This window comes from Aulostomus chinensis, chromosome 21 (assembly GCF_037954235.1).
Source record: "Aulostomus chinensis isolate RoL2024-O1b breed Wild chromosome 21, RoL_Achi_v1.0, whole genome shotgun sequence".
In the NCBI taxonomy this organism is placed as follows: Eukaryota; Metazoa; Chordata; class Actinopteri; order Syngnathiformes; family Aulostomidae; genus Aulostomus; species Aulostomus chinensis.
In genome coordinates this window covers 1,541,295-1,554,364 of record NC_141340.1, presented here as the reverse complement: position 1 = coordinate 1,554,364, position 13,070 = coordinate 1,541,295, and the positions used below count along the sequence as shown (strand labels likewise).

The following is a 13,070-nucleotide window of genomic DNA, read 5'->3' as shown; positions in this document are numbered from 1 at the left end:
TACACACACTCATACTATATACAGTATCAGTATACATCTATCTATCCATACAGATGTATGTCTATAGATGTATACTGATGTTTAACTTTAAACTGTTAAAAAAAAAAAAGTTTTATCCAAGTAAAATGAATGTGTGATTAAAAGTATTACTCTTTTCAGATCCAAAGTTTTATCATGAGTGTTTATTATTATTATTATTAGTAGTAGTAGTAGTAGTAGTAGTAGAAGTAGTAGTAGTAGTAGTAGAAGTAGTAGTAGTAGTAGTAGTAGTAGTATCAGATCATTAAAGAATCGTACCCATCCGTTGGGATGCGGGTCATTTCCAGCACTTGGTGGGTGTAAGGTTTCGGTCATAAACCTGCACGAGCAGGTGGTCGGGTGATCCCCGGTTCCGGTTCCGTCCCTCCTGTCTATTAGGATTCCAGCGGCTTCGCTTCCTCCTGCTCCTCCTGGGTTCGGCTCCTCCGTCTCGGGAATGTTGTTTTCTCTCCCATCCCTGCGGGTCTGGTTCGGGTTAGTCCGTCTCGCGCCTGATTGGCTGACGGTTAGACCGGGAGGATGTTCCTCACCACACCCGCACCGCGGCTCCTCATCTCACCAGAACATTCATCATTAGTGTGAGGACGACTAAGTGGGTTCTAGAACCCTCTGGACCCGAGGAAGCAGCTCCACACCCGAGAGAAGGTCCGACTGAGGCGTAAAGACGCACGGCGGCTCTCCATGGCGCTCATGTGCAGGCAGATAATCGGCAGCACCGCGAGCTGCGCGGGCTGGGTCGGGCTCATCGTCGCCACGGCAACCAACGACTGGGTCCGGACCTGCGACTACACCGTTGCTACCTGCGTCCGCATGGACGAGCTGGGATCCCGCGGCCTCTGGGCCGAGTGCGTCATCTCCCCGTCGCTGTACCACTGCGTGGCCCTGAACCAGATCCTCACACTGCCCGGTAAAGGGTGTGTGTGTGTGTGTGTGTGTGTGTGTGTGTGTGTGTGTGTGTGTGTGTGTGTTCTTGTACTTGCTACATATTGAGGACTAGAACACGTATTTAAGCAACAGAGTCAGGACATTTTTGGAAAGTGAGGACATTTTAGCAGGTCCTCACATCTTCGAAGGGCCGTTTGAGGGTCAAGACTTGGTTTAGGGTCAAGTTTAGAATCAGGTTCTGGTTAGGTTTAGGGTGGAGGTTAGGGTCAGGTTCTGGTTAGGTTTAGGGTGGAGGTGAGGGTCAGGTTCTGGTTAGGTTTAGGGTGGAGGTGAGGGTCTGGTAGTCAGTAGAGATGGTTAGGGTTAGAGTGAGGGGCTCGGGAATATAAGACATCAAGTCCTCACAAAGATATAGGGACAAGGGTGTGTGTGTGTGTCAGACAGAGAGGACACAGACATTCAGGCTGTGCTGATATTTGAGGATTGAAATTCATTGAGTTGTTGATTTTATTTTTTTATTTTTTTTTAGCTCCAAATACTGAATCTGTCATGGTTGAGTCCATGTTTGGAACAAACCATCATGAAAGTAAAAAACTCTGCTTCAGGGGAGCGGTGTGCTGCCACTTTCATATCTTTCTGTGAAAAACATACTTTATGAAATTATTGATAAAAGCAGTGACGCCAAAGTTGTGGTTGAGAACCCGAAGATTCCGCCGGCTCTCAGTTCAACAGCAGCCAGAACTTTTGGACTCACATGAAAACTTTAGTGATTATAAATTCATTTTACATGAAGTTTTTTTTTTATTATTTGTTACTAACAAACAGATGAAGAAAGTTAGAGTTGATTAGCATCGTTGTTTAAAAAAAATGATTTTTTTTAAAAAAATGAAACGTTTCCTGCCAGCATCAGGATTCTCTTTGTCTTACCTGTAAATCAGTTGAACACAAAATTATAAGTTTTGCTCTCATAGAAAAGTTTTCTATGGATTGTTTTGATGATGCTGGAAGCCTGAATGCAACGGTTAGCAGTGCTAAGCTAATGCAGCCTAGGAAGGAGCTACACCAGGGTCACATGACTTCAAGGTCACCACCACTGAGCCTCTTGTGAGCAACCCAGGTTTTTAAGACTCCACCACTCCACCATCCACCAGTCTGGTGTTTACTGGTGGATCTGATGTAGAACTGAACCTCCACCATCCACCAGTCTGGTGTTTACTGGTGGATCTGATGTAGAACTGAACCTGCACCATCCACCGGTCTGGTGTTTACTGGTGGATCTGATGTAGAACTGAACCTCCACCATCCACCAGTCTGGTGTTACTGGTGGATCTGATGTAGAACTGAACCTCCACCATCCACCAGTCTGGTGTTTACTGGTGGATCTGATGTAGAACTGAACCTCCAACATCCACCGGTCTGGTGTTTACTGGTGGATCTGATGTAGAACTGAACCTCCACCATCCACCAGTCTGGTGTTTACTGGTGGATCTGATGTAGAACTGAACCTCCACCATCCACCGGTCTGGTGTTACTGGTGGATCTGATGTAGAACTGAACCTCCACCATCCACCAGTCTGGTGTTTACTGGTGGATCTGATGTAGAACTGAACCTCCAACATCCACCAGTCTGGTGTTTACTGGTGGATCTGATGTAGAACTGAACCTCCACCATCCACCAGTCTGGTGTTTACTGGTGGATCTGATGTAGAACTGAACCTCCACCATCCACCGGTCTGGTGTTACTGGTGGATCTGATGTAGAACTGAACCTCCACCATCCACCAGTCTGGTGTTTACTGGTGGATCTGATGTAGAACTGAACCTCCAACATCCACCAGTCTTGTGTTTACTGGTGGATCTGATGTAGAACTGAACCTCCACCATCCACCGGTCTGGTGTTTACTGGTGGATCTGATGTAGAACTGAACCTCCACCATCCACCGGTCTGGTGTTTACTGGTGGATCTGATGTAGAACTGAACCTCCACCATCCACCGGTCTGGTGTTTACTGGTGGATCTGATATAGAACTGAACCTCCACCATCCACCGGTCTGGTGTTTACTGGTGGATCTGATGTAGAACTGAACCTCCACCATCCACCGGTCTGGTGTTTACTGGTGGATCTGATGTAGAACTGAACCTCCACCATCCACCGGTCTGGTGTTTACTGGTGGATCTGATGTAGAACTGAACCTCCACCATCCACCGGTCTGGTGTTTACTGGTGGATCTGATGTAGAACTGAACCTGCTGATATCTGCAGCTGCTGGAGCCACACACCTGAGTCCAGGCCCCTGACCAGGAGACCAGGAACCAGAAGTTCTCCTGCTTGTTTTTGGTTTCAGGACTCGTTCCTGCACTGCCACTGAAGGTCTCATTCGCAAAATGACTCAGACTCAAAATGTTGGTTCTGGATGGTTTTCACTATCAGCCGTCTTGACTCAAACTCTGAATATCAGCACCAGAGTTCTTCAGTTTTAAGTCAGAATGGAACCCTATGTTCCATAAATTTGGTGTGTGTGTGTGTGTGTGTGTGTGTGTGTGTGTGTGTGTGTGTGTGTGTGTGTGTGTGTGTGTGTGCATTCCTGATAGTGTTGATCTGACTGTGTGCCAAGGATGAACCCGTGAACTGAAATTTTAAAGCTAACAGATGCTTCAGTTATAGAAAACACTCGTGTGTGTGTGTGTGTGTGTGTGTGTGTCTCTCTCTCTCTCTCTCTCTCTCTCTCTCTCTCTCTCTCTCTCTCAGCGTACGTCCAGACATCTCGCGCTCTGATGGTCTGCGCGTGCCTCCTCGGCCTCCCCGCCATGCTGCTGGTGCTCATGTCCATGCCCTGCGTCCGGCTGCAGAACGACTCCTCTGCCATCAAGCTACGCCGATCCCGGGTGGGCGGTGTCCTCATCCTGCTCATGGGTGAGGTGGACTCACACACACACACATACACACACACACACCTGCTGATTTCACAGACATGGCAGGGAGTGACAGACTTGTCTCTTCCAGCTGTGTGTGGCATCGTCTCGACCATCTGGTTCCCCATCGGCGCCCACCAGAGCGAGGGCCTGATGTCATTCGGCTTCTCTCTGTACGCTGGCTGGGTCGGCACCGGCCTCGGCCTGCTGGGTGGCTCCATCATTCTGTGTTGCCATGGCAGCAGTGCCGCAACCCCGAGCAGGGAGAACAGCTTCTACTACTCGCGGCAGGGTGGCACAGCCGTGCCACTGGACCCCCCCGCCAACCATGCCAAGAGCGCCCGGGTGTGAAGGGTCAGAGGGCGTCTGGATGCGATGTCACAGACTGACCGCGTCTCAACAACATTTTTACAATTAGCTAACACTTGCTTGAGGGATTCAGAGTGAGTTAGCATGTAGCTACGGAAGCTGAGAGGGGCCACACCTGTACACCCCATGAGCGTCGTTAGCCCCAGGTAACGAAGCAGAGAATTCATTTATCTCAAGAAAACAGCTTTTAATCCATTCTTTCATCGTCAGAGTTTCTGATCCATCAACGCTCAGGGCGCTGAATTCACAGCTTCCATGTCCTGATAATTAAATGATCTCTCTGGGGGTTGAAGCCTTGGTGGGGTCATCACATTCCAGTCCCATTCCTGAACTAAACCGTCGCAGTAAAATTGGTTAACTGGTACTAACTTCACTTCTGGGTGCTGTAACCGGCACATCTGGTGACCTGGTGTCCCTGGAGCACGTCAGGCTATAATCTCTTTTACTCTTCAAGTATTATTTTTTAAGTTTTTTTTGTGTTTCTCGATGTGAAATCTGTACCTGTAGGTGCTGATGGATGTCAAACACCGATTGGTCTCTATGCACCTGAGGTGTAGTAGCTTTTCTTGAACCTTCGTTACTGCAGGTTCTTGTGACTGATGTCCTTGATTTCACTTCCTCTTGTTCAAATATGGTCGTTCTTGTAGAAATCCTCGTATTCATGTATCTATCACATGTATCCACCTGTAGTCTGCATTTCTGGGTTGGAGCCACAAAAATAAAAGTTTTGTACCAAGAGAGACGCTGGTGTTCGTTCACTCACATTTATTCCTTGAACAGATTATCAGGTGGAAACCAACAAAAGAACCTGGAAGATTCAACAAACTGGTAAACAGCCTTCACTGTTACCATGGAGACGCTCAGAAGAGTCAGCGGCAGTCATCCTGTCAATCATCCTCTTCATCAGCATTGAAGCCGTAATTGGTCCGCCCCCTGAACCCGTCGCTGCCACCCGTGTACTGACCTGCTGGTCCAGACTGGTACCCATACTGCTCACCATTACCTTGCTCTCCATCTTGGTCCTCAAATTGGTTCTCTTGTTCTTGATGGTGGTACCTCCTCTCCTCGGGGGCGGACCAGCCCTGATAGGGTCTCTCGTTCTCCTCCTGAGGGTTAAAATCATCATCGGGGGAGAAGGTGTCATCGAGGTGGTCGTCGAAGCGCTGGTAGGAGCTGGCGTGCACCTGCTCCTCCCGAGCATTGAGCTCTAGCGTGCTGTGCCACACGCCGTAGCATCCATAGATCAACAGACCTGAAGATGGATGACAGCAGCGTTAGCTGACCTCGGAGAGAAGCTAGCAGAAGCTATAAATACAAGCGTGATGCGCCCGCCGCGGTGGTCATCCTTGAATGCCAGTGGACATTTACATGACAACCTCAGAAACTTCCATAGGCCTTTTCTGAAATTTCATTTTCACAACTTCGACCACAAACCTACATCCGGTTCATTCTTCAGGACGTTTGAGGCACATTAAAAGTGACTGCGTGATCAAAATTCACTTTTTACAACATTACAATAATATTTTAATGTTGTTTTTTCTGCCAAGTTAGAAATGTGTTTTTTTAACACCTCTGGCAGCGTTACAATAATCACTTGCAACTCACCGACAACGCACCAGATGGTGAACCTGGCCCAGGTGAGGGGCGACAGCCTGAGCATGAGGTAGCTGTTGACCAATATGGCTGCTGCAGGGACGAAGGGCACACAGGGTGCCATGTATGGCAGGCTCCGCCCACTTTCTGGCTGCTGTATGATCATAATCAAAAGCTTCACCATGGACACCGCCATCAATGTCGCCATCAGGCCTGATATCACTGCGCCGGCCCCCGATCCCTGCTCTACCCCAAATATGACGGTAGACCAGAGGAGGAAGGACATGAGGAAGAAGAGGAGGGTGCAGCGTGTCACAACGCGGCCGGTAGCAGGGCTCGGTCTGGCCGAGGCATCAGGCATTCCCAGCCACAGTCGCAGAGCATAGTAATGACCTCCCAGAAGCCTTTTCAGCAGGGGGGCGTGGCCTGTGTGGAAATCGGAGTCATCTCCATCCCCTACTGCTCCACCGATGTGGTAGGAGGATGACCCGTCAGCGTCCAGGCCGCCCATCAACAGCTGGTCATCTTTGGCGGGGACAGGCTCCTCATCCTTGTGCTCCGGGCCACCGCCATCTTCCTCGCAGGTGCTCTGATGAATGTCCGTCTGCTCATCAGGCTGGTATCGCAGTAAGAGCACGCACACGCTGACCAGTGTGTACGCCAGCAGGGTCCCGATGGACATCATCTCGATCAGGTCTCTCAGGCTCACCAGCAGAGCCAGAACGGCTGCAAAGCTCCCTGACGCCACGCACGCCAGCGCAGGAGTGTGTGTGCGTGCTGACACATTAGACAGGAACCTGCAGACACAATCATCATGGCATTAGCTTCTTCATGGGTTGACTGAACTATTTCCTGTTTGTGTGGCGCTCACTGGAAGAGCAGGCCGTCTCGGGACATGGCGTAGATGACCCTGGGCATGGGGAACAGCGAGCCCAGCAGAGAGACGGTGAGTCCAGCGATGGAGCCCACAGCCACCGTGTACTTCCCCCACAGGAAGCCATGAACAGCGAACATCTCCATGAGAGGAGCCGAGTCATCGATCAGGTCGTAGGGAACCATGAGGGTCAGGATGATGCTCACCTGAGAGGAGGCGGGAACACAGCTGACACCTTCACGTCCTCATTATCTCAGCTAAACGTTGCTATCAATCATTGGCTCATTACTTGGTTCATATGACAGCTGGTGGTCACTCTTTGGTAACTGTCTTCCTGTTTAGTCTTCATGTTGATTTTGAGCTGCATTGCCATCAACCGGTTCAGTGTGAATAAAATAAGCTAGGTCTCGCTTCCAGAAGACGGTGGGACAGACAACATGGCTGCAACACAGCAGAGGCAAAGGAGCCGTCTCTCTGTGACTAATTCCTCTTTAACAAAGCAAATTTTATGTCCGTGACTGAAAACTTTTACTGGATATCTCAAAAACGAATGGACGGATCTGATTAAGGTAGAAAGATCAGTAATATTACAGGGAACAACTGAAGAACTTTTGGACCTGGTCTGGATCAAATCTAGGATCCCGGATCCTGAGGACTGTTCTAGGATGTTGGCGGTGTTTCTGGACATGTCCAAGAGAAAAGCTCTTGAGATTCCTTGAGTCTACATCAGCGTTTGACAGAACATTTCAGCCTCTGTAAATCGTCTCGATGGTGCTCTGGATTGATGACCCTGGAGATCCTGCTCTGTCAATACTGACCTTCTACTGAATCCAGGTATAAACCGTATAAATCCTCCTAATAAACACGCACGCACGGCGGTCCGGTACTAACCGACACATAGGCGGTGAGGCAGGTCACCAGTGAGGCAGTGATGGCGTAAGGGATGGAGGTGTTGGGGTTTTTCGCCTCTTCTCCTGTTGTTGCGATGATGTCGAAGCCGATGAAGGCATAGAAGCAGGTCGCCGCACCGCGCATCACCTGGGGGGAGGAGCGAGTAACAAGGGGTTCTTTTGGTGACGCTAAGTGTTACTCATCATGAGGGATTTTCAGGCGCCAGGTCTGTTGATTGGGTTGCCATCGCACAACCTGGCAGGCCCAGGATTGAGGCCGAGAGTACAAAAAGACAAACCAGGCTGAAATGAGCCCAGAGGGCGAAGCCTGGGTCCTACAGGCGCTTCCTTTTCCAGTCCAGTTTGCTAACAACACCTTTTACATGACAGCACTCACCCCCGACCAACCGTAGGGCAGGAACCTGCCGGCCTCCCAGTTGCTGGCGGAGAGGAAAAAGAGTCCTGCGATGATCATGAACACCCAGACCACCAGGTTGACCACGTTCAGAATGTTGTTGAAGCCTACGGAGTTACGCACCCCGAGGGCGATGATCACGGTGACCAGCAGGGCGATGAACAGCGCCAGAAGGTCGGGGTATGTGTCCTCGCCGGTACCTGAGACAAACGGAGACGCAGCATCGCTCAAATATGAAGGGAAAACCAGGACGATTGTTGTGTTGTTGATTGTTGTCGTGTTGGACCCCTGCGTCAGAACTCTCCTGAGATGGAGCTGGAAGGGAGCGAGGGGCGGAGCTTCCATCTCCCTATCTGTATTTCCAAGGACAGCATTAGAAACAATCAGTGGAAAAGGAAAAATCCTGAAGTTGGTCGACTCCCTTGAGTTCATATTTCTCTTTTCTTTTTGTAAAGTAAAAGCACAGAATGGAAGAGGAAAAGCTCTTCTGTCTTTCTTCTCTTTTCATTTTTTTCAACATTTCCAGTTTGTTTGAATCTCGTTTGGCGGTCAAATGGAAACGCGACTTGACACAGGTCATCACCATGTTAGCAGTTTGTCTGCCTCGAGGAAGCCACGCCCTAACACACACCTGGATTTATTATCTACCACAGTCCCAATGCAACATCACTCAGAAAATGACCATCATGAAGAGTCCAAGACTTGCAAATTACTAGGAACTTGTAGAGGGTCATCTACTTAGCCAACCGAGTCAAGCGGGTACTAACCGAGTCCCCTGATGGTGCCCAGGTGTGTGATCATGTAGTTGCTGATGCTGTGATTGGCCAGAGAGTCAAACATGCTGCTGAGAGCCGACGCCCCTGCCGCTGTGCCGATCAGGTATTCCAGGATCAAGTTCCAGCCGATGAAAAATGCCACAAACTCCCCGACCGTCACGTAGCTGTAGGTGTAGGCGGAGCCAGTCGTCTTGGGGACCCGGACCCCGAACTCAGCATAGCACACACCTGAGAGAACACAAATGCTGAATAGACAGAGGGTTTGGGGACAATCCTGTTCTGATGTCCGTTGAGGGTTCTCCAAAGGTCCTCTTGGTCCTGCAGTTCAAGGTTCTCTGTATGACACGAGGAGAACCTTCCATATTGGTTATCTTATGGTCATATTGTGACATTGCAAAGATGACTTAGGATGAGATGGGAGGAAATGGGACGAGAGAGACCATGAGAAAACGTTCCCATATGGTTCCCCTTAGGTTACACGAGAACATTCCCCTCAGGAGTTTTCTAGAGGAAAAGTTCTTCAGCTTGTACATTCCCAGAATGTTGGTTCCTGCTGATGTAAAGGACATTGCCATGTAATGTTCCCACAGGTCTTAGGGCCTACTTTGTTAGGGTAGGATGACCTTATTGGGTGGAAAAACAGCGGAACATTAAGGATGTTCTTGGAATGTTCAGGAGAATGTTCTGTCAAGGTTTTCTACTGGAATGTTTCAAGGTGGTCATGATGTGCCGCTCACAAAAGGTAGAACCTTCTCTGTAGGCCTCCAGACTGTGTTCCCTGAATCTTTGTGGAACCTGTGCTCCACCACATTCCTACAACACTGGCATGACCTAAAGGAGGCCGATGGGGAACGTCCACTCGCTGGTTCAGGGACCAAGGAGGAACCATTTAACTCAGTCTCACATTGATTCAAAGTACCAGAACCTTGTTCCACACCAGCGAGTTGCCTTGATGTTCACTGTACCACTGAATGTTTGGAGGCCTGTGTGTGAGTGTGTGTGTGTGTGTATGTGTGTGTGTGAGTGTGTGTGTGAGTGTGTGTGTGTGAGTGTGTATGTGTGACTGTATGTGTGTGTGTGTATGTGTGTGTGAGTGTGTATGTGTGACTGTATGTGTGTGTGAGTGTGTATGTGTGGCTGTATGTGTGAGTGTGTGTGTATGTGTGTGTGAGTGTGTGTGTGTGTGTGTGAGTGTGCGTGTGAGTGTGTGTATGTGTGAGTGTGTGCGTGACTGTATGTGTGTGAGTGTGTGTGTATGTGTGTGAGTGTGTGTGTGTGAGTGTGTGTGTATGTGTGTGTGAGTGTGCGTGTGAGTGTGTGTATGTGTGAGTGTGTGTGTGTGACTGTATGTGTGTGAGTGTGTGTGTGTGTGACTGTATGTGTGTGAGTGTGTGTGTATGTGTGTGTGAGTGTGTGTGTGAGTGTGTGTGTGTATGTGTGAGTGTGTGTGTGTGACTGTATGTGTGTGAGTGTGTGTGAGTGTGTGTATGTGTGTGTATGTGTGTGTGAGTGTGTGTGAGTGTGTGTGTGTATGTGAATGTGTGTGAGACTGACACAAACAAGTGTCTCACCTGACAGGATGGAAGCCACAGCTGCGATGATGAAGGAAAGGATGACTCCTGGCCCGGCCATCGCCTTGGCAACCAGCCCAGCGACCACATACATCCCCGTGCCCACGCAGCTGCCCACCCCAAGCGACACCAGGTCCACGGTGGTCAGGACCCTGGCCAGCCCGACCGCTGACCCCTCTGCCAGCTCGGTGAGGTCATCAGAGCTCTGAGCCATGGCGCCCACAGGTTTGGTTCGGAGCAGACGGGAGTACATGTTGTACCAGGCATCACCCCATGACACCCGGCCCAGCCACGCCGCCATCACCACGCCTGTTTGTTACCTGCTTATAAGTGTTTGACTGTTCCCTGGATGACCCCCTGTATCCTTCTGCCACTCGCATCACTCGCCTCCTCCTCCTCAGCTGCGTCCTCTGGTTTGTCTCAGGACACCAGCATCCACTCGGGTCTGGACCGACTGGAGAAGAGAGGTGGGACGAGTTTAGCTCCGCTACAAGTTCATCACGTGGCGGTGGAACTGGTGGCTGGTTAAACACAGCTACAGGTACAAATATGGTCAAGAATGTCTCACTAAACTTTAACCCTTCGTGGCAGGTAAAAGTTTGGTTTGAAAATGCTGATTAAGAATTAAACCATTTCCTGTTGGAGAAGAAGAGGTTCTTTCAGTGGTGCACCGAGGAGACCCAGGACATCGCGTAGGTCCCCGTCACCGTCGTACCTGTGTGAGGCTGCCGATGCAAGCCAGCAGGTGAGGACGATTTACCATCAGCTGTTCTCCTCACTCACCAGAGCGAGACTCCCCCTCTGAAACATTCATGAACACAAAGGATCCACTTACACAACGGAAACGAACGGCTAACCTCGCCGCTAAAATAGAATCAAACAGAACGCCACAGCAGCTGTAAGAAACATAAAGAGTTAGACTGACAGGTGGAGCCAACACCTGACCCCAAACTAACCTCACTGACTGGTTGGAGTATTAGTAAAACATCATCTAGTAGTTACCACTCCTGACAAACACAGCTGGCACCCAATAGAAGATGCACACCTGTGGATAAACTCACCTGTGGATAAACTCACCTGTGGCGTGTTTCCTGAGCCCGAGAGGTTCAATGGAGACCCCCGTCCTTTCCAGACCAGCAAAGAACAGTGACAAGAGGCAACAGCAAACCCTCAGACCTGACATCATGTGACCCAGCTGGTACATTATTAAACACCTGAGACGGAGGACAGGTGTGTGCGGGTGTGTGTGCGTGTGTATGTGTGTGTAACTGTTATCATTCAGAGAAGAGATCTTAACTTCTGTCATGGTGTGTGACTGACTTAGTTTCTTTACTGTGTGTAAGCAAGGAGGGTGGGAACTGACCAGGTGTCAGGTGTGTGCGTGTTTGTGTGTGTGTGTGAGTGTGTGTGTGAGTGTGTGTGTGAGTGTGTGTGTTTAGGATCAGGCACGGAATGGAAAATTAGCTCACTTGATCCCGGTTTATAACAGTTTTATGCTCTTATCTGGTTGTATTTAGCAGATATTTGTAATTCAGATGAAATTATGGGAAATGACCTCAAAATGGCCACCGTTGCTTCACACTGCACAACGCCATAACGCCATGACGCGTTGGTCCGTCTGTAAAAATGCAGCACCAGAACCATGAAACAATGCCAACGGGAAGTCAACCGTGCGCTCTTTGCTGTTGACGCACAAAATCAAGGTTCAGCAGTGCAGCATTTTTGTCTTCATGTTGTCCAGAATATTTTATTTTATGTGTTCCTATTATTTTGTTTGTTTAGACACAGAGGCGCCACAGGCAGAACAGCATCATCAGTTTAACTGAACCGTTGCATTATAATCAGGCCTCGGACACCCGTGTGCCTCTGCTCGCCGCTGCCATGCATCAATGACAAGTGATGCTCCTGCCAGGCGATGTCATGTTGAAGACACGCCTCAACTGGCTGCCTCGACTGTAGCCACATGCTACTTTGGAGGCCCTCTTAACGCAAATGACATCGAGGGTGCAATGCAGCATGAGGACAGAGCGCAGCATGCTAACCAGCGAGCGCCATCTTGTAATACCACCTTGTACCTGAGGAGGTGAAACTGGATGCTGGATACTTTCAACACACTGGACATTTAAACACACACCTGTCAATCAAAGATATGGAGGCAAACACACAATCATATTTGAACTGTTCACTCCGTGGGGTTGGTGGATGGAGTTTTAATCTGGAGGTAATCTGATACGAGGAGTCAGATTCCAGTGTCACTGCGCCTCTACGACAGAGGCAGGAGTCTGTTTGGTCCCCGGCTGCTTCTCACAGTCACAGGAAGAACCAGAGCACCGGAACCTGATTCTAGACCACATTCATACCACGTGTTCCTGACATCGACTGCCAAAGTCACACCTGTTCTGTTCTGCAAAGTGCATTTGTTTCCCCAACAGTTTCCATGTCACGTGACTCCAAGTCAGTCTTAAATTTTAGTGCCGGGCTTAAATAAAGGACACCTTTTTAATCGCCTACATTTTACATATTTTTTGTCTTGTTTAATATCCCAATATTTAATAAATTCCCTTGTGTCCCAGAGTACAAGCGGTGAGGAGGTCACTCCGAGGCTCCGGTGGACTCACAAGCACCATGAAGAGGCTGCTGAGTTGTGACTGTGCAACGTTTGGGAGTTTGTTCATTGTGAAATCTGCCATCAATCTTTGTGGAAAGACTGTCGACTGCAGAGCAGCTGAAGGTGGGTGAATTCCTGA

General features: G+C 49.4%; 2 protein-coding genes across 2 annotated transcripts; one reads left to right on the top strand and one right to left on the bottom strand.

Annotated features, from left to right (window-relative positions):
- The first annotated feature begins 613 nt into the window (after positions 1-613).
- Positions 614-4,935, top strand: cldn11b (claudin 11b). The gene is made up of 3 exons (XM_086190847.1): positions 614-946; positions 3,672-3,836; positions 3,927-4,935. The coding sequence occupies exons 1-3, from the start codon at positions 721-723 to the stop codon at positions 4,184-4,186; spliced, it is 651 nt and encodes a 216-aa protein (XP_086046973.1). The 5' UTR covers positions 614-720; the 3' UTR covers positions 4,187-4,935.
- Positions 4,936-5,091: 156 nt separating this feature from the next.
- slc7a14b (solute carrier family 7 member 14b) lies at positions 5,092-10,624 on the bottom strand. Its single transcript, XM_086192335.1, has 7 exons — positions 10,324-10,624; positions 8,744-8,980; positions 7,959-8,176; positions 7,563-7,709; positions 6,669-6,877; positions 5,810-6,594; positions 5,092-5,456 (listed from the first exon to the last, which is right to left on the bottom strand). The coding sequence occupies exons 1-7, from the start codon at positions 10,622-10,624 to the stop codon at positions 5,092-5,094; spliced, it is 2,262 nt and encodes a 753-aa protein (XP_086048461.1).
- Between the last annotated feature and the right edge of the window lie 2,446 nt (positions 10,625-13,070).